The 20,882-nt window shown below is 46.8% G+C and overlaps 1 protein-coding gene and 1 pseudogene across 2 annotated transcripts; both read right to left on the bottom strand.

Annotated features, from left to right (window-relative positions):
- Positions 1-3,334: 3,334 nt before the first annotated feature.
- LOC123041455 (glutamate decarboxylase 2) lies at positions 3,335-5,713 on the bottom strand. Its single transcript, XM_044464059.1, has 6 exons — positions 5,273-5,713; positions 4,979-5,179; positions 4,664-4,878; positions 4,304-4,557; positions 4,108-4,160; positions 3,335-4,012 (listed from the first exon to the last, which is right to left on the bottom strand). Exons 1-6 carry the CDS (start codon positions 5,699-5,701, stop codon positions 3,527-3,529), a joined length of 1,638 nt encoding a protein of 545 aa, XP_044319994.1. The 5' UTR covers positions 5,702-5,713; the 3' UTR covers positions 3,335-3,526.
- Positions 5,714-8,986: 3,273 nt separating this feature from the next.
- Positions 8,987-14,089, bottom strand: LOC123045594 (uncharacterized; annotated as a pseudogene). Its single transcript, XR_006421518.1, has 8 exons — positions 13,557-14,089; positions 12,205-12,448; positions 11,846-12,025; positions 11,320-11,547; positions 10,106-10,290; positions 9,766-10,009; positions 9,471-9,650; positions 8,987-9,375 (listed from the first exon to the last, which is right to left on the bottom strand). The product of XR_006421518.1 is annotated as an uncharacterized protein (transcript).
- Positions 14,090-20,882: the final 6,793 nt, after the last annotated feature.

Raw genomic sequence — 20,882 nt, 5'->3', positions numbered from 1 at the left:
CTCCGCTTGCTGAGTACTAAGCAGTGATTCTCTGAGTGACTGTAAGAGCATCTCCAACAGACACGCTATACTAGCGCCGCACCGCAAATTAGACCGTTTTAGTTAGCGCGCAACGCGGCGGGTCGCTCCAGCGGACGCGCAAAAACGGCGCGCGCGCTATAACGAGTTGGGCGCGCGGTCGGAAGCACCATCCCGCGCGGTGTATTTCGGGCGCCTGCTACACTCGACCGCTCACGCCGCACTCTCTCCTCTCCTCCTCCTATGCCCCGCGCGCGCCGACGCCGGCGCCCTGCCACCCATGGACGCGCACATCAGCACCCCGCTCACCCCGCTGTACAACCGCGACCCACCCGCCGCCGCCGCCGCCGCAGCCGCCGCCGAAAACCCTAGCGCGGGGAGCGTTGGCGTCGCCACCGCCGGAGCTCCGCCGAGCGTCGGCCTCGCGCGCAGCCTCTTCTTGCCGCCGCGGATGACCACGGCGACGGGTGGCATCGCGCCGGTGCCATCCCGTGCCGCCGCCACACCGTCGAAGCTCCCCAATGCGGCGCGGCCGAAGAAGGGCAAAACTTCGGCGAAGAAAAACAAGGCGGCGGACGGCTCTGGCAGCACGAAGGCGAGGGGAAAGAAGCTTGCAGGGCGTTCGACGGCCGTGGCGGCTACCAAAGCGCCGGCGAGCTCACTCGTTGAGCCGGCCGCCGACGCGCACCACGTGTTCGACGAAATGCCCCCAAGGTGAAAAAAATTCCAACTTTAATTTTCTTCTTGTTTTTTCAATGCATCATCACATATAGATAGCTTATTTGCATTGTTCAAAAAAATTTGTAGTCTCAGTGATGATGCATACATGTCAACTATGGGTGTTGTGTCCAACAATTCGCATTGGTCTCAAACCAATGACATCCATTTGGAAGACCATGAGTTTGAGGTGGACGAGGAGGGTGAGGGCATTGTCGACGCGCCGAAAGGAAGAGCGGGCAATTACAGCACCAACGATGACAAGTTACTATGCAATACTTATTTGCAAGTGTCGAGGAATCCATCCATTGGAGGTGATCAAAGTAGAGATGCGTATTGGGGGCGAATGAAAGAATACTTCGATGATCACAACATGAGTGGAATTGACCGCTCCGAGAGATCACTTCGGTCCCGATGGTCCACAATCAACTCGGATTGTCAAAAGTGGGCGGCCGCACAAAAGGCAGTTGACAAGATTAACCCAAGTGGCACAAATGAGGATGATAGAGTAAGTGGCATCTCGTATATGTTCATATCATACTTGTTTTTGGTGTCCGAAGTGCTAACTTGTTTTGTTTTTCTTGTAGTTCAACATTGCACAAAACTTGTTCAAAGAAGAGACGAGGACAACCAAGAAGGGGAAGATCAAGAAAGGAAGGGTCTTTACCTTGTCTCATTGCTATGAAGTGTTAAAGGATGATGAGAAATGGAAGAAGCGTGATGGTTTGGATGATTTGCATTTGAGCAACAAACGCAAGCGAACAATTGAGGTGGATGATGATGATGAGGAGGATGATGCATCAAGTGATGACGGCAAGAGAAGCCCCACACCCAACTCGGTTTCATACTCGAGGCCAAAACGACCGGATGGGTGCAAGAAAGACAAAACCGAAAAGAAGAAGAGGAAATGAGATGATGAGCTCAAAAATGCTATGGAAGCTATTGTGAAGGCAAGAAAAGAAGCCAACGAGGTGAGGAAAATGGCAAGGAACCAAGATGCCGCGGCCGAGGAGAGGAGGTTGGCGGCCGAGGAGAGGAGGGTGGCCGCCGAGGAGAGGAAAGTGGCATTGGAGGAGAGGAAGGTGGGCATGGAGGAGCGATCTAGGTTGTTGGAATGGGAGAAGCACTTGTTCTTCTTGGACACATCTTCGTTCAATGGTGCGCAAAAGGAATATGTCAACCTTGCCCGTGAAGAAGTCTTGATCCAAAAAAGAGCCATGATCCGCACAATGGGTGGCGGTGGCCTTGGCGGCATGGGTGGCGGTGGCCTTGGCAGCATGGGTGGCGGTGGCCTTGGCCTTGGCGGCATGGGTGGCGGCGGCCTTGACGCCATGGGAGGCATGGGTGTCTTGGGCGCCATGGGAGGCATGGGTGCACCTCCGGCCGCCATGGGAGGCATGGGTGGCTTGGGCGCCATGGGAGGCATGGGTGCACCTCCGGCCTCCATGGGAGGCATGGTTGGCTTTGGAGCACCCTCTGACGCTATGGCCGCCATGGGAGGCATGAGTTTCGCTACTCTTATGGGAGGCATGGGTGCACCTCCGGCCATGGGTGGAATGTCTTTCGATGTGCCTCCTCACACACATTCCCATGAAGATGCCGTTGAAGATCTTGCCAACACCGTCGGAGCTTCACGTGATGCGATGCGTGATGAGGATAGGGAGGAAGATTCATCTTCGGAGGAGGAAGAATCGTCTTCGGAAGATGAGGACGAAGACGAGGAAGATGTTTGATGTGTCTTTCATTTATGTCTTGAACTTTAGTTTGCATTTTGAACTTGGTTGGATGAACTTGTGGGCATGAATTTGTGGGCATGAACTTGGTTGGAAGATGTTTGTGACAAATTTCACATGTTCATTGCATTTTGATAATTGTTTCAAACTCATTTTGTGGCTAAGTCGCGCGCGCTGTATTTTTGCGCGCTGCTGGAGCGGCGCGCGCGTGCTGCATTATAGCACGGCTGCTGGAGCCAGCGCTCGCCGCCGCGCTAAACTAGCCGAAGCGCGCGCGGTAAACAGGTTTTTTGCGCGCGGCGCATAGCGCGGCTGTTGGAGATGATCTAAGTGAGTGAGGCATTTTTTTGCGAGTGAGTGCGGCAATGCCCAAACAAAATAAAAATATCTTCTAAAATAAACATTATATTTCAAAGGGCATGTCCTGTTCACCTGCTGTGTGGGTGAGATTTTTGTTTTCATCACGGCTTGTTACAGTCATTTTCATTTGATGATTTTAAGTAATATGAATCCCTATAAAAATGATAAAAAATTATTAAGTATATTTAAGTTTTGTTATCATGCAGGTCATCTTGTGGGTTGTGGATGGTATATTTTTTGTCACAATTATAATACAATTATTATGTGACAGTGAATTTTATGCGGAGACATGTTTCTGGATCGTGTGTTACACCCACACTCATATCTTTGCGCATAAGACACATTTAAACGGGTCGGTAAAAGAACTCACCAAAACAAAAATTAGATACAGAATAGATGTTTTTACTATAGATTATGATTCATGTGTTGGATCACAAATATGTCACATTTTTTGAAAATACAATTTGAATGACATGACAATATTTTATAGAGATCTGAATTTTTTGTAAAATCATTTTAGTGTTATATCGTGTGAACTTGTTTTGTTGAGACGTGCGCACGCGCATGCTTATTAGTCATAATATAAGAACGTTTTGCGAGCTAAAACAACTTGCGAAATGATCTTATGCGGTGGGATGGAGGGGTAGTGATTTATTCTGTAGCACAATCGGCGGGCGAAGCAGTCATCTGGCGGCAGACTAGCACACACCCTTTGTCTTCCCGGAAACAAGCGACACGCTCCTGTGGCCGGACACTGCCTCCCTCTTCACGACCTTGACGGACGCCTCCTCCTCGGCGCTCCTGGCCGGGCCGAGCTCGATGGTGAGCCTCATCTTGGGCACGGGGCCCTTGGCCGCCAGGTCCAGCTCGCTCAGCGCCATGCGCACGTGCGACAGGAACCTCTCGGCGAGCGGCCGGCCGAAGTCCTCCCGGACGACCACACGGAGCACCGTCATGTGCTCCAGGTTCGCCGGCATCGTGTACGCTGGAACGATCCACCCGAACCGGCGCAGGTTCGCCGACAGCTTGAACGCCAGCGAGCCGTCCCTGATGCCCCTGAAGGTGAACGCCACCAGCGGCACGCCGTCTTCCTTGGAGATGACGTCGAAACGCCCCGTGCGCAGGAGCCCCTCCCGGAGCGTCCTGGCGCTCTCCATGCAGTTCTCCATCACATTCTTGTAACCCTGCATCGATACGAAATACGAGTAGTATATTAGTGCTATACCGTGCTTTTAAATTATACTAGTTGAACTGATTGGCTTGTTCATGAATTTTGTACCTCGAAACCTAGCCGAAGAAATTGGTAATATTGCGCGATGATTTGGCTGGACCCTGCACAAGATCGAACAAGTGAAACGATTCAAGAACGTGAAATCTAATTACACAATCAAATCAGGGATTCTGTTCATCGTTTAATTCTGGGACAAAGATTTTTTTTTTTTTTGAAACGGAAGGGACAAAGAAATTGTTCGTGCCTTTTGAGAAGTTGAGCGTGAAGGTTGGCTGGTCGGCGCCGAGGTAGTTGATGTGGAAGATGAGCTCGTCGGGAAGGTCCTCCTTGTTGCGCCATATCACCCACCCGACGCCGGGGTAGACGAGGCCGTACTTGTGCCCGCTGACGTTGATGCTCTTCACCAGCGGCAGCCGGAAGTCCCACTCCAGCTCCGGGTACAGGAACGGCGCGATGAACCCGCCGCTCGCCGCGTCCACGTGGATCGGGGTGTCCCACCTGCCAGCCGGAAGATGCCAGCCGCGTCATAATCATAACACGGGGATGGATGATATTTCCGATGTAAGGATTTGAAGAACTAGCTGGAGGATCTGATCAAGCACACCTTGTTCGCTTGTTCTTGGCGGCCAGGAGGTCGTTGAGGCGCTTGACGTCCTCGAACTCGCCGGTGAGGGTGGAGCCGAGGATGGCGGCGACGCAGATGGTGTTCTCGTCCACCATCTCCACGGCCTTGTCGGGGTCCATCACGTAGCACCCTTCGCTCAGCTTCACCTCCTTGAGCTCCACCTCGAAATAGCGCGCGAACTTCTCCCAGCACACCTGCATTGCAGATTTGCAGAGCAGAACAGATTAGTACTTCTGATCATCGAACTCTTGTGTGATGAATCAGGAAATGTAGGCGCGTTGTCTATCGTGTTACCTGAACATTGGCTCCCGTGACAATGTTGGGCTTGTCGAGTGGCTTCCCCTCCGCCTTCCGCCTGTTCTGCCAGCGACGCTTAAATGCCAGACCGGCCAGCATTATCGCCTCCGAGGACCCGACCGTGCCGACCCCGACGGCCGTCTCGCCGGCGCCCACCGGCGCGTTGAACAGCCGCGCTATGATGTTCACGCACCGGTTCTGCACACACATAGCGTCGTTGATCAATCCGACCCGGACACGAAGGGTCAGACGGAAAGAAAAAACACATATCAGAATGCTGCTATAGCTTGCCTGGAGCTCGGTGGTGACGGGGTACTCGTCCATGTCGGCGTAGTTCTTGTTCATGCCCTCGAGGATGAGCCGGTCGCACTCGGGCTCCATCCAGGTGGTGACGAAGGACGCCAGGTTCAGCCGCGGACTGCCGTCCAGCAGCAGCTCGTCGTGGATGATCTGGTACGCCGCGTCCTTGGAGATCGACTTCTCCCCGAGCTCGTAGCTCGGGACGGGGTCCTGCACGTACCTCGACGCGAACACGGCGGCCGACGCGGCCGCCTCGTCGCTCTGAACATGCGTCAGAACCATGCCTGAAGCTCCGTACGTGTCAGGCGAATCCTTTCTTATTTCCCTCTGAACACATTTCTGTTCATTAGGCAACACGAACCATATATATGCAGGAGGGTTAACCTGGAATGTTGATTTCTTGTGCTTTGCTTGCCACATGTTAGTTTTTGCTGCCCGGCGACTCTGCTTCGCCCCCAAGTTGAGTCCTTGCTTCCTTGTTGCTGCAATGCGGCTGCTTTACTTGATCTTAGTTGCTTCGATACTTTTTGTGGGATCTCTGTTGCTTCCCACTGCTGCTCAAGTATTCCTTAATTGCTCCTGCCTAGCAGGTTTGTAACTATTCGATTGTTATTCAAATATGACCGAGAATATATGGACTGCTACTCGTTAGATCCTCCAGTGATGTCGCGCTTTGTCACGATTCACCACCATGTTCGGGTTGGCCCTGGAGAATGGGACGTGGAGTCTCTGCTCGCGACCTCAAATGCACTGCGTGAATACTAAAACAAAAACCGCTCCAAAACAAAACAAACAAACAAAAGAGAGTAATTTTTTTAAAAACATCCATTTTTTTGACAACAAACATTGTTGAATGTTCTACATACATGCAAATTTTCATGGGAAAAAAACATTTCTAATGCTCTGACTGAAACAAATGATGACTCAAAAACTTATTTTTGAAAGCATTTTGCAGTGTTTTTTTTTCCAGACCTCCACGAATGTGATTTCATCGGAAAACTAAGCAATACTTGTTGTAAAAAAACTTAGGATTTTTTTTAATTGCTTTTCTATATTTTATTTTATTGTTCATAAAGGGGCATTTGCATTTGAGCTTAGAATTAGAAAGGCATTTTGGCGGAGAACCGGCTTATTGGTCTATTATCGTACCCGGGTTGATCTGGGCGACCCCCTAAGATTGGCCTAAGCAGACAGTGCATGAAACAATACTTTATTGAAAATTAATCCCTTCATTTTTGCATCTTCAATTTATCTTCTATAATTACATAGCTACCCGCCACTAATTATTTAAAAGCACATACAACTATGTCACCTATCACCCCAATAAGATTTAGAAATTACTTGTGTGCATGCATATGTTCTTCATAACCAGTTTTCTTCTCCCACATTTTCTATCCCTATGCCTGCCCCATACATAACCTAGCGCTGTCGCCTCTAGCCTCTCTGATCGCATCCATAGATGGGCAATTCCTAGCACAACTCCTCACCGGTCTCCCCTCTCATCTGCCCTCCTCGCCGCCTTCGGAAGCCACTGGCGGCTAAGTCGTGCCACTGCCAAGGATGGGGGTGGCAGGGCGTTTCTGTGTGAGGACGACGACCCTAGGAAGCTGCAACAGGGCTCAGATCCGATGTATGCTTGTTGTTCCAGGTCGCGTGGGCGACAAAGGTGTCGGCGGCGCCCGGAGGTGGTAATTTCTCCCAAATCATTTCATGTCGCGCCCTCAGGTGGAGGTGGATGTCGGTGATGTCTGCACCCCGTTGGTTCACGTCCATCCTCATAATGCAGAGGAGGAGGCACGCGCCAAGGAGTCACACAACAATTTGTGGTGGTGGCCTTGGCTTTGGCAACGCCATCGCTCATAACTGATGTAGTGGTAGCGACGCCAATGTGGCGTCTTGAAGTGGATTGCGCGGCCTAATGCAAAGCACGCGGCGAGGCTTGTCAAATCATGCAAATTTCACGCGATGCATCGAGCATCAGCTCGGTCTTATGGGGAGGTTGTGTGTGGCGCTCTTCTCTTTCATTGGTGCTGGCGAAAGCCACTGAGGCCTGTTTAGGCTCGATAGCGGGCCGGAGCAGGCCCTTGCTCACTTCACCATCAAAGCGGCACATCTTGCGACAACGATTGCTAGACACTCACGACAACCATCGATGAATGGCAGTGCGACAGTTTTCGAAAGCGGTGCGATGGTGGCATACCTTCCGACGATTTTCCTTTGGTCGGCTATTTCTGTGTGAGCAGGCCCATAGGGTGGTGGACAGCAACAATGGCGGCAGACACCATGGATGTATTCTCTCCAGGTGTAAAACTCATGATCTAGCTCTTTTGTGGAAGGCAACGTCAATGCTTGTGCGTCGTTTCCTTGTTGAAGGTGTTGGTTCGAACATTTTCTTCAGGGGTGATAGTCACTGGTATGACATGTTGGACCAGCCAACATCGGTACAGAGGCGATGGTTCCTTCTTGAAGGCGATGTCTTGGAGCGTTGCACCTCGTGTCTACTAATATATCGTTTTATATTCTGTGGTAGGTGTTGAACATACTTCTCCGAGGCTTGTCCAATGTGGATGACCTCACTTTCTTCTTGTTTTGGTTAGATGATTTGTTCGACATCAATGTTTGGCACTATTTTTAATATATGACTATGTGCATCAACCGTTGCAGAGGTGAGGCCAGGGTTTAACCTTCTTTAAAAAAAACACTTATCGAACTTGTTTGGAACTCCCAATTGAGTGCATGTGTCATGTGATCAAACATATGCAATATATTATTAGTTCAAATTCATGTTTATGCAATCAAATCTCATGGAAATATCATCTAATTTAAAAAAAATGTATACTCCCGGCCTCTCTGTATAAGATGATACGCATAATCATCTCATTGCACAACTATCGATGTCATATGAAGTGTAGATTTTTTTTTTAAAATAGAAGGTAGGTAGTTCTCAAAAATGCTACTGAAATGGAAGCACAAGAAACATTGCTTTTATAACTAGGATGAAACCAATCATCTATCTTTTTTTCTTGATCATTTGCCAGCCACTTGTGGTATAGGATTCAAGTACGTGGCTTTCATTCTGCCACCACCTACTAGTGTAATGAATTTATTCGGAAACTGCTAGCCGGGGTTCATCCAAAATTTAAGGCACACATCCCAAGGAAGTGTGCATCATATTATGGGCAATTTGAACTTCGAGTGCAACCGTTGAGAGACGGTAACATGTGATACATTAACTGGTTTTGCTGTTGAGTCACCAATAGGTTACGTGTAAGAGTCACGTAATCCTATTGCCGTTCGGTTGTGATTGAACCTTTTTTTCCTATTTCACCAAGTTTTCAAATGATTTTTACGTGGAAAATGAAGCTGTAACTCGCCAAGTCGAAATATAACGGGTTTGACGGGAAAAGACACCCCGACACTTGAAGATTCGACTAGAATAGATCCGGTCGCTGCGTGAGATTAGTGGGTACAAGACGTTAGAGGTGCTGCAGCGAAAGCTGTCCATCCACCCCGAATTAGAGCTCGCCGGAAAGTGACGTTCGACGGGCGTCGATGGACAATGAAACAACGATTGACAGTCATGTTTACTGACCATCCAGAGGAAAACGATGCGCCGTATGGAACCTCGGTTGCAGCACAACATACTATGTCTAGTACACTAATATAAGCCGTTTTTGCAGTTCAAATTAGGGAATACTTCCGAGCGATGGCAACGGTGATCACGGTCTTCACTGACAACTTGAATCCGAAAAGAGGAATAACGGGATATAGCACCGATTACTTATTTATTCATCCCCACTCTTTAAGTAAGCTACTGCAGTTTACGCCACACAGCGAAGCAGGCATTCTCGGTGCCTATTTTAATCCTCGACAATTTCCATGTCTGCGAGGTCAGCCGACGTGAACTCGCCCTCTGCCGAGAACAGCACGGTTTCAGCTTTAACGATCTTCTTCTGCGGAATCTGGCCGATCTTGCGCAGGTCGTCGTCGGTGAGCCCCCAGTCGAAGATCCCAAGGTTCTCCTTGAGCCTCTCCTTGCTGAAGCTCTTGACGATCGGGGTCACCCCTTGCTCGTAGATCCATCTCAGCGCTACCTGAATGAGAAAAAAGAGGAATCGGTTAGTGCCATACGGACTGCATGCTCCATTGTTCCTAGCAGTTGATACGAGAAACGAGGCGTGTACACTACCTGTGCGACGCTCTTTCCTCTTGCCTTGGCGATCTCCGCGAGCACCTCGGAGTCCAGCACGGCGTTGCCGTCGCCCGACCAGTTCTGCCCTCCCAACGGCGAGTAGGCCGCGACGTGGATGCCCTTCTCCGCGCAGTACTCCCTCAGCTTCCTCTGCTGCCAGACCGGGTTCATCTCCACCTGCACATCACACGCAGCTAGCGTTGAGTTCCGGTGACGTATATATGGTCGATCGAGTTGCCAAAATATTCAGACCAGTGCTACTCAGTAATCTCGTGGTATTAAGTTCAGCAACCTGGTTGACTGCAGGAGGGACGGTGGCGGCCGGCAGGAGCTTGTCGAGGTGCCTGGTGGTGAAGTTGCTGACGCCGATGGCCTTGGCGAGCCCGAGGCGGTGGCACTCCTCCATCGCCCGCCACACGCCCTCCAAGTCGAACGGGACGGCGTCCTCCCGCTTCACCGGGAACACCACGGGCCCGGGCTTCAGGCTGATCGGCCAGTGGATCAGATACAGGTCCACGTACTCCATCTGCAGGTTCCTGAAGAACGAAACACAAACACCGAGACGATCAAGATCTTCTGTATAGAAATTAACAACGATTGATTACAGGCGTCTATGGGTCGACCGAGCTTACTGGAGGCTCTCCTGGAGGGACGGGAGCACGAGGTGCGGGTGGCACTGCGTGCACCAGAGCTTGGACGTGACGAACACCTCCTCCCGGGACGCCAGGAGCCCGCGGCGCACCGCCTCCGCGAGGGCCTCGCCCAGGGGCCGCTCCGTCGCGTACATGGAGGCCGTGTCGAAGTGGCGGTAGCCCACCTCCACGGCCTCCAGCACGGCCTTCACGGTGGTGTCCGGCACCACCGGGGACTGGGCGGTGCCCATGCCGATGGCCGGCATGGGCCTCGCGTCGCCGGACCGCAGGGCCACCTCCGGCACCGCCGCTGTTCTCGAGGCCATGGGTCGTCTCTGCAGAGCGCACAACAGCTGCTTCGCACTGACAACGCGCGGCGCGTGAATCGTGATCGAGCTTGTCTTGTGGTTCAAGCACAGGACGCGCGTGTGACGAGCCACCGGCTTTTATACTGGCCGGAGTGACATAAGTACTTACGTAGCCGCTCTTCCGTTTTTCAAAGACAGAGAGGTGGGTTTTGGCTCTTCCGGCGGGCATCAATAGTTTCTGGAATGAAACAGGATCCTTGTGCGGCGGAGGCAGTTGTGAACTAACCACCACAATGCATGCACAATGTTGAGCTAGACAATTTCTGTACCATACGTTTCGTTCTCCGCCGTACTTTCGAAGTAAATTCTGAGGCCCGGTCTTCTCTCACGCACAAAAAAAAACTCTGAGGCCCACATGTCTGCCATACATCCGTCTCGTAGCCAAGACCCGCCTCAGTTGTTGACTTGTCGCGCCCGCCAGAAGAAGTTTGGCTTGCCTGTCAAACAAACAAGAGCCTTCTAGTATCCATCCGAGCTTGAGAAAAATTCGTCGATTTTCTAGGAGCAACTGGTGCTAGTCTTTCATTTTTCCTCGAGAGAAGAGAAGAAGATGCTGGCGCGAGACAAGGAAAGATCAGCCAACCAAAGTGGCTGTGGCCTGTGGCCAAGTCCATGTGTGACACTGTGAGTGACGACTGACGGCTACCCACCAGCACTGTAGCCTGTAGGGAACCCGTCAGGATCATCACAATTGATGATGCCAAGCAGAACCTCATCCAGGTAGGTCACAGGTAGTAGCACCAGAAGCATCTCACCAAATCCTTGTAATTTGGAGTGCATAAATGGCGCATGCATCTTCACCAAATTACAGGTTTAAATGGCGCATGCATCTTCACAATATGACACCTACGTTTCAACAACATCAACCTCCGAAAGATCAACGCCAGGGACACCTTCAGGGCAGAGGATCGCCAGCACTGTGACCTTCTTGTACTGCGGTATCCGAGTAATCTTGAACCGGTCTTCGTCGGTCAGTTCCCAGTCAAAGATTTCGAGGTTCTCCTGAAGCCTCTCCTTTTTCATGCTCTTGGCTACCATGCTCGCTCCTTGCTCGAAGATCCATCTCAGTGAGATCTGCAGGAAAATGGGAGTCAATTGCACTGCTCATATTGAGGTGCAACTTTTGTTACTGTAATACCATAGGGGAGACCTGCACGCTGGTACATTGAGATCCAATTGACTAGATATTGCACGCATTTAGGTTGGTTGCAAAATTCGACAAATATTTGTTCACACTCTGCATTTATTAGTTCATTTTCTAAACAAACATCATTTCCAATCATGGACGATGCTAGAACCTTGCACGAATTGGTGACAAGGCAGATTTTGGTACATACGAAACAGTTCCTAAGATTGAAGCGATGATTAATACCTGAGCTACTGATTTTCCTCTAGCTTCGGCAATCTCTTTCAGAATTTCAGACTGTAGCACTGCATTGACTTTGGATGTCCTGCTTTGGCCTCCCAGGGGAGAATAAGCAGTCACATGAATTCCCTTCTCTTTGCAGAATTCAATCAGTTTTTTCTGCTGCCAAGCTGGATTCAACTCAACCTGAAAGGTTATCCCATGCATCAAAGAACAATGATATTGATTTAGGGTAGTCTGGGCCAAGTTTTTACAGAAGGATTTTAAACTAAATCAGCTTCTACTTCTTCTTTGGTTCGTGAAAATCATAGAATAGACAAGAGAAGGTTGCATCACCATTACTTGTACGATTGATCAACACAAACCTGATTCACTGCTGGGGGGATTTCTGCAATTGCAAGTAGCTCCTGCAATTTCTTCGTTGTGAAATTGCTAACGCCAATCATCTTAGCAAGGCCAAGGCGATGACATTCCTCCATTGCCTGCCATACGCCTTTCAAGTCCATCTGGACGATGTCTTCCCTTTTCATTGGGAAGTGTGGTTTGCTGGGCTTTACGCTCATAGGCCAGTGGACCAAGTACAAATCAACATATTCCATTTGAAGGTTTCTAGACATGGCAAGACAAGCTTAGCACAGAAGTGGCAGAGTACAGCTATAAGGGAAACAAGCTTCTGTACCAGAACAGGAACAGTCTTCGATTCTTGAAGCGAATGTCAAGTATTGGTTTATAATTCTAGTCCATAGCTTCCAGTTAATAAAAAATTGGCCCCACATAAAAATATCGAGATTTGGTCCTATATTTTTTTAGAAAATAGAGATTTAAAATTAATTTTGCACTTTTAGAAATAGTTTTATCCAGGAGTTAATATTGCCTAGGTGCTTTGCTGTGGAAATTTTAGTAACATGTGTTGTCAACAAATAAAAGATAAAGATATGAGTAAAGACTATACTACATAAGTTTTGATTGCGAACAAACTATATGACTAAATACTATACTTCATGTGTTGTCTGTTAGTTACCCAAGTTTATTTTTAAAATTGTCATTGGTACTCTTTTGTTGGTACGTTTATATACACTCAGTTAAAATCACACGGTGAGAAGAAAATGTGATGAAGGGTCAAATCTCATAAATGATTGTTCATTTTTATATATAGTCATAGAGTAAGGTATGAAGTTGCAATTGGAATATATAACTAGATTCTGCATATTTGCATAGTTTCAAAGAAAACAATTAATTAACATTTGAAATGGTTATAAATCTCGCATAGGACATGTGATCTCCGACAGCATACATCTATCGAGCTGATTTCATTTCATATTGTCAACTGCTACTAGTTTTAAAATATAAAGTTAGTTTGCTTTTTGAAATTTCAATTTTCAAATGGAAAGAGTTGTATGGTAAGCTTAATGATAATACTGGACAGATATGCGGTCTGAGAGTTCATTCTAGGTTGCTAGAAATTGCTATTGAATCGCAATCACGCCTCAAAGCAGCTGGACCAATAGACAATTATCCTCATTTTGACCCCACTCTGGAGTCTGGACATAACTTACAAACTAGAAGTTACCGTCAAGTTTTACCAAATTGAACAATGTCTATAACTGAAACTCGTGTAGCCGTAAGTAACTGAGGTCTACAAACAAATTCAGGCGAGCAATAAGAATTAATAAAACTGAAAAATAAAGTTCAAGGAATGAACCCAAGACGGCTTAACTGCAAGCTTTCCTTGAGGGAAGGGAGCACGAGATCCGGGTGGCATTGCGTGCACCACACCTTGGTCGTCACGAACACCTCCTCGCGGGACGCTATGACCCCGCGCCGCCCCGCCTCCGCCACTGCCTCGCCGACGAGGTGCTCGGAGGGGTAAACCGAGGCTGTGTCGAGGTGGCGGTAGCCGAGCTCCAACGCGGCGAGCACGGCGTTCTTGACGTCCTCTGCCACGAACGGGAACGACGCCGTGCCGATCCCCAGGGCCGGCACCGGCCGGCCGCCGGAACCCGCCAGGAACTCCGGGATTTTGGAGGAGCGGCTGCTGCCGGTAGGCGACGCCATGGCACTACGAGTGACTCCCCGGGGTCTGGGCAGGATTCGGGCAGGGACGATAGTTGAATCCGAGCCCACGAATTTGGAACTTCTAGAGAAAGGGCTCAAGGGTTGGATAGCGGCCATGGAAGCGGGGGCTGTTTTTTTCTCTCTGTTTTTCCTTCTTCTTCATTTTTTTTTTTGCAAAGAAGTTGGGGCTGCATAAGGGCACGTACAATGGAGGCAGCACTCCACATAGATAAATTGCAATGAAGCTACTTGTGTCTGTCATAATCATCCAATGAAAGCTACTCTATGTGATGTCATCATTTTACTTTTTCTCTCTCACATACTTTCCAACACATGAAACCTCCACTACATTTAAACAATACCAGCAACCATTTGGATCAATGATATCAACAAGCATGCATATTGAAAGTTATCGAAAAATTTGATTTCCATACAAAATCAGCAACCTTCATATCCAAACAGTAGCAAGTATGTTTTGTCCATGACACTGAAAAATTCTGCAGTAACAAAATAATCTTAAGGTTTCCGAATACTCATAAAGGGAAGATTTGTAAACACTCATATCAAATTTATTCGAAGTTCAAACTGAATTTGTTGGTGTATCTTCTAAACCTTCTGATTCCAAGAAAAAGACTGTCTCACATCTTCAATGCTTCCTTGCACATGAGCCCCTCTTTTGCTGCACATATCTGTTGAACATCTACATAGGAAGCAAGACACATTGATCAAGTTCACGAAAGGTTTTATCAGACCAGTTAATTGTGGTGGTGCTGCATCAAGTACTTCACGTGGCAGTCTTGCAAGGGATTCATGAACTGGCTCATGGAAGGACTTCATAGCTTCATCAAGAGCTGGTTTTAAGTGAGCTAGTGGATCTTCCCTTGCAGTGGATCTCAAAGGTTCTGATACGGGCTTTAAAGCTTCATCAATAACAGATTTTATCTGAGCTAACGGATCCTGAGTGGTGGGTCTGTAACAAGTGAGGGTATTCCTGATGGTTGGTTAATATAGAAAAGTCTCCAGTATATATATATGTGCAGATGCTTGTTTTAGACAGTGGAAGTTCTAGTAACTACTACTCTCCTAGGAGAAGGTAGAACAGAATTATTTGTTACTACATGGAATGCACGGTACAGCTGTATGTTTAGAGTATAAAAACAAGCAGGCAGGGTCATTCCTGTTCTTCTAGGGGCCCCTCGACGAACTCAGAAAATGGAATACCAACAATAGAATGATCAGAGGGAAAATCATGCTCAAAGGCAATAGCCATTGATTAGTGTGGTTCTTTCGAAACTGGAATCTACTAATAAAGAATATGACATGAATCAAGCTGGAGAATAGAGGAAAATCATGCTCAAAGGCAACATAATAAGAATAACATGTCTTATTTTCTTGTTAAATCTACACTACAGGAAAGCAAATATTCATATGTGTATAGTGAAGGGAGACAAACAAAGGGAGCCAAAGAAATTGGACTACATACCTTCTATTCCTCCCTGAAGAGTTGATCTCCCAATCTCGTGACAGACTTCATATGCATCTCCTTTGCCCATGGCTCCATCCTTGTAGTGTCAGCATTCAACATCTCCGTGAACTTGTCAAACAATTTGGTTCTTTCCTCTGCCAGCTTAGCCACTGTCCTCTCTTTTGCAGCCTCATATACAAGTCGATTAGCTTCTACCTTCTGAGCAGATAGTCGACTTTGCAATGCCATCATCTCTTCATTCTGCACCTTAGCATCAGCTTGTGCTTGTAGAAAAGCACCAATCTGTTCTTTCATGATATTGACCTCTGTAGGGGCTTCCTTATCTTTTCCCTTGCCTTTCTTGGCACCCTTGCAACCTGGAGGACGTTGAGCATTCTCGGCGTTGTCCTCTTTGTTCCATCCCCTTCTGTGTACACATGAATCTTCCACTTTTGGTTGTCCCTCACAGCTTCCCACCAATGCACATACATGAATTGGTGTCCATGGCGGCTGTGGTACAGTTCCAGAGCTTGCTCCATGAGTTGTTTATCACACCGGCCACTTGCATAGGTGTCCCTGATCTGGTTGTAGCAGCCATTAAAAGAGGTTACCTTCTTTGTTGTTTTGTACCAATGGTTCTTGAGGTGCTTCACACCCCTCTGTCGATCACTCTTAGTTGTGTTGTTGAATGTAGCAGCAACCTCCTTCCAGTAGTATTCTGCTTTCTTTGCATTACCATCGATAGGATTCACAGAGTTGCGCAACCAAGCACTCACCTGCACAAAGGAAGCAAGCATAAGGTTACATTTTACTAAAAAAAAGACAAGGTGCATGTGATGGAGTATAAAAATAGGAGAATCCAACCTAAATAAATTCTTAGATAGAATGCCATGAGATGTCTTCAATTTTCACATGACAAGAATGAGAGGATTTGGGGGGGGGGGGCTTACCAATCTGATGTCCTCGTCTTTTGTATAATATAGCCTCGGTCTATCTTCATCATCTGGTTCCACATCAATTTTGACCTATTTTCGCTTGTTGGATGGAGTTGTGGTCCTCGAAACAGATGTCGATGAGAGAGGGTGGTGATTGGCTGGTGGCGGCGGTGGCAGTGGCGGTGGATGCGTACAGAACATTGGATATTGAAAACCAAGCTGTTGATGGGCTGGCAAGGTGAAGCTGGGATGACTTTGGTCTTGAAGGTAGCTCACGGAACCGTTAGGAGGACGGTAATCCATTGCAGCTGAAAAGAAGAAGAATTTTCTTAACATGCCTAGTTAAAACAGTTATTGAAGTATACTATATAAAACTTGAGCAAGCTAGCAAAGAACACAAGCATGTATGCATAATTTAGAGTAAATTCAAAGATAGTCTTAAAACTCTTGACAACACATACAATTTCATATGCAGAGAATTAATCTCTCTCTCTCTCTCTCTCTCACACACACACACACACAGAAATAAAGTTGTTCACTGAAGCAACATAAGTAATGTAAATTACAACTAATTGTTTGTATCTTCATTGAATTTCCTCCAAATATGCTCAACCAAATCATGTTTGAGCCGATTGTGCATGGACCGGTCACGTATGTCAACATCTCTTCTAATCACGTCGGCAATCAAAGGTGTAGCCCCATTGATTGTTGTTGGCGGTAGGGCAGTAGATGTACCCAAAGCTTCATTCAAATCAAAAGGCAACTCCACACGCTTCTCATCTTTGAGTATCATGTTGTGCATGATCACACACACTTTCATTATGTTGCAGATATCTATTTGATCCTAAAGTCGTGATGGTTCTGCCACAATTTTGAAGCGTTGTTGGAGAACTCCAAATGCACGTTCAACGTCCTTTCTCGCACCTTCTTGTCTCTGGGCAAAGAGTTTGTCTTTTCAGTTTGGGGCAGCGGGATGGTTTTCACAAAAACAGCCCACTCTGGATATATTCCATCTGCAAGATAATATCCTTTCTTGTATTGTTGCTCATTGACATAGCAGTCTACCCTAGGAGCTTTCCCTTGCAACACTTTAGTGAACAATGGTGACTGATTGAGCACATTGATGTCATTGTTGGATCCTGGAACACCAAAGAAGGCATGCCATATCCATAGATCATGGGATGCAACAGCCTCAAGGATGATGGTCGGGACACCATAGTCACCACGTGTAAACTGCCCCTTCCATCCAACAGGACAATTTTTTCACTCCCCAATGCATACAATCTATGCTTCCTAGCATACCAGGAAAACCACGTGCTTCGCCAACTTCTAGTAGACGTTGAACATCTTCAACAGTTGGCCTTCGCAAATATTCTCCACCAAACTTGGCAATGACGCCCTTAGCAAAATTTTCAAGACACTTGAGTGCCATAGATGTACCTAGACGAATGTGGTCATCTGTTTTGTCAGCAGGGACACCATACGCCAACATATGCATGGCTGATGTGCACTTCTGTAAAGGTTATAGAGCTGGACGGCCGAGGGCATCTTACCTTTGAGTGAAGTAGGGAGACCACTCACCAAGCGCTTGAACAATGCGTAGAAAGAGGGGTTTTCCCATGCGGAACCTTCTACGGAAGTAGTAATGAGGATAGGTAGGATTATCAGAGACGTAATCTTGTATGAGAAGTTCGTTGTAAAATTCCCGCTTCCTGTCAATATATATCCTAGGGCCTGACCGACGCCTAGTACTTGGAGCTCCTAGTGCATCATGAATATTGGTGGCTATTTGTGTAGCAAAGTTGTTGAGAATATTCTTTTGTGCCAAGTAATCTTCTAGTGAGAACAATTCTGTTGGGTCAACTGTGTCATCTTCAAACTCATCGGAACTCAATTGTGACATATTGCAAGTTGAGCTACAATTTCAATTTCAAGTAATAAGAATTATGCACACAACTACACATGTCAAAGCCTGAAGAAATAAACTCAATTATGCACACAATTTCAATTTCAAAGCCTGAAGAAATAAACTTGCATGTGGCTACATCCTAAATATGTCAAAGCATTCAGCAATTATGTCCAAAGTATTATATTGCCTTGACATATTCTACCCATTATACAGGATCAATGTAACCCTCAGCTGTTATCAACGAATTCACGTATGAATTTAAGGTGTCACTGAATCATGTTATACAAATTGATTAAATCACACTGGAATTATTTTCGGAGATGGTAACCTCGCTGGATCAGGTCCATGTTGTAAGTTCTTAATCCTAACAGTAACAGGCATTCCTCAAATAAAGAAACAAAGATCCAGGGGAATGGCAAACAAATCAAGATATATTTGATATATGTTCTTCATAAAGAGATGTCAGCATGTGCTAGTTATCTCGCAACAGATGGACTAATAGAGCAGACCCTGTAGCCTGTACGCACACATGATTTACTTGAAGCAACAGATGGACTAATAGAGCAGACCCTGTAGCGTGTACGCACAAATAATAAAAAGACACCAAATTGCTGAACATGCATCAAGAGACATTGCATAAGAGAAAAGACAAGGGGACTCCCACAAGCATTACAGCCTGATCCAAATAGATTGAGCCTAAATCAAGGGGAAATCAGTACCGTTCTTGGAACAAAACTACTGACCGAATTGCGACAAATCTCCAAAATCAGCAAACCCTAGCCTAGTTTATTGAATCATCTGGCCATGAGAACAGGAAGAGAGGGGGAAGAAGTAATCTCATACCTTACAGGGAGAACAAACCCAGATCAGATCGAGCACGACGACGCGGACGGCGGGCTGAGGACGAGGGTGCTTGATAACCCACAAGTGTAGGGGATCGCAACAGCTTTCGAGGGTAAAGTATTCAGCCCAAATTTATTGATTCGACACAAGGGGAGCCAAAGAATATTATTGAGTACTAGCAGTTGAGTTGTCAATTCAACCATACCTGGATAACTTAGTATCTGCAGCAAAGTATTTAGTACCAAAGTAGTATGATAATAAAGGTAACGATAGCAAAAGTAATATTTTTGGGTTTTGCAGTGATTGTAACAATAGCAACAGGAAAGTAAATAAGCGAAGCACAATAAGTGAAAAGCTCATAGGCAATGGATCAGTGATGGATAATTATGTCGGATGCGATTCCTCATGTAATAGCTATAACATAGGGTGACACAGAACTAGCTCCAGTTCATCAATGTAATGTAGGCATGTATTCCGTAAATAGTCATACGTGCTTACGGAAAAGAACTTGCATGACATCTTTTGTCCTACCCTCCCGTGGCAACGGGGTCCTAGCGGAAACTAAGGGATATTAAGGCCTCCTTTTAATAGAGAACCGGAACAAATCATTAACACATAGTGAATACATGAACTCCTCAAACTACGGTCATCACTGAGAAGTGTCCCAATTATTGTCACTTCGGGGTTGTCGGATCATACACATAATAGGTGACTATAGACTTGCAAGATAGGATCAAGAACACGCATATATTCATGAAAACATAATAGGTTCAGATCTGAAATCATGGCACTCGGGCCCTATTGACAAGCATTAAGCATAGCAAAGTCATAGTAACATCAATCTCAGAACATAGTGGATACTAGGGATCAAACCCTAACAAAACTAACTTGATTACATGGTAAATCTCATCCAACCCATCACCGTCCAGCAAGCCTACGACGGAATTACTCACACTCAGCGGTGAGCATCATGAAATTGGTGATGGAGGATGGTTGATGATGACGACAGCGACGAATCCCCCTCTCCGGAGCCCCGAACGGACTCTAGATCAGCCCTCCCGAGAGAGATTAGGGCTTGGCTGCGGCTCTGTATCGTAAAACGCGATGAAACTTTCTCTCTGATTTTTTTCTCAATGAGACGGAATATATGGAGCTGGAGTTGAGGTCGGCGGAGCCTCAGGGGGCCCACGAGACAATGGGGCGTGCCCCCCACCCTCGTGGACAGGGTGTGGCCCCCCTGGTCTTGATTCTTTCGCCGGTATTTTTTATATTTTCCAAAAAGTGCCTCCGTGGATTTCCAGGACATTCCGAGAACTTTTGTTTTCTACACATAAAACAACATCATGGCAGTTCTGCAAAAAACATCGTCAGTCTGGGTTAGTTTCATTCAAATCATGCAAGTTAGAGTCCAAAACAAGGGCAAAAGTTTTTGGAAAAGTAGATACGTTGGAGACGTATCAGTGCTCTGGCTTCTCCTCTGGTTCGCGCCTCAGATCAGGCAAGACTGAAGGAAATATGCCATAGAGGCAATAATAAAGTTATTATATATTTCCTTATCTCATGATAAATGTTTATTATTCATGCTAGAATTGTATTAACCGGAAACATTATACATGTGTGAATACATAGACAAACATAATGTCAGTAGTATGCCTCTACTTGACTAGCTCGTTAATCAAAGATGGTTAAGTTTCCTAACCATAGACATGAGTTGTCATTTGATTAACAGGAGAATGATGTGATTGACTTGACCCATTCCGTTAGCTTAGCACTTGATCGTTTAGTATGGTGCTATTGCTTTCTTCATGACTTATACATGTTCCTATGACTATGAGA

Source organism: Triticum aestivum, chromosome 2B (genome assembly GCF_018294505.1).
Source record: "Triticum aestivum cultivar Chinese Spring chromosome 2B, IWGSC CS RefSeq v2.1, whole genome shotgun sequence".
Classification (NCBI taxonomy): Eukaryota; Viridiplantae; Streptophyta; class Magnoliopsida; order Poales; family Poaceae; genus Triticum; species Triticum aestivum.
Note: the sequence above shows the minus strand (reverse complement) of the source record. Positions and strands in the feature narration are given on the sequence as shown.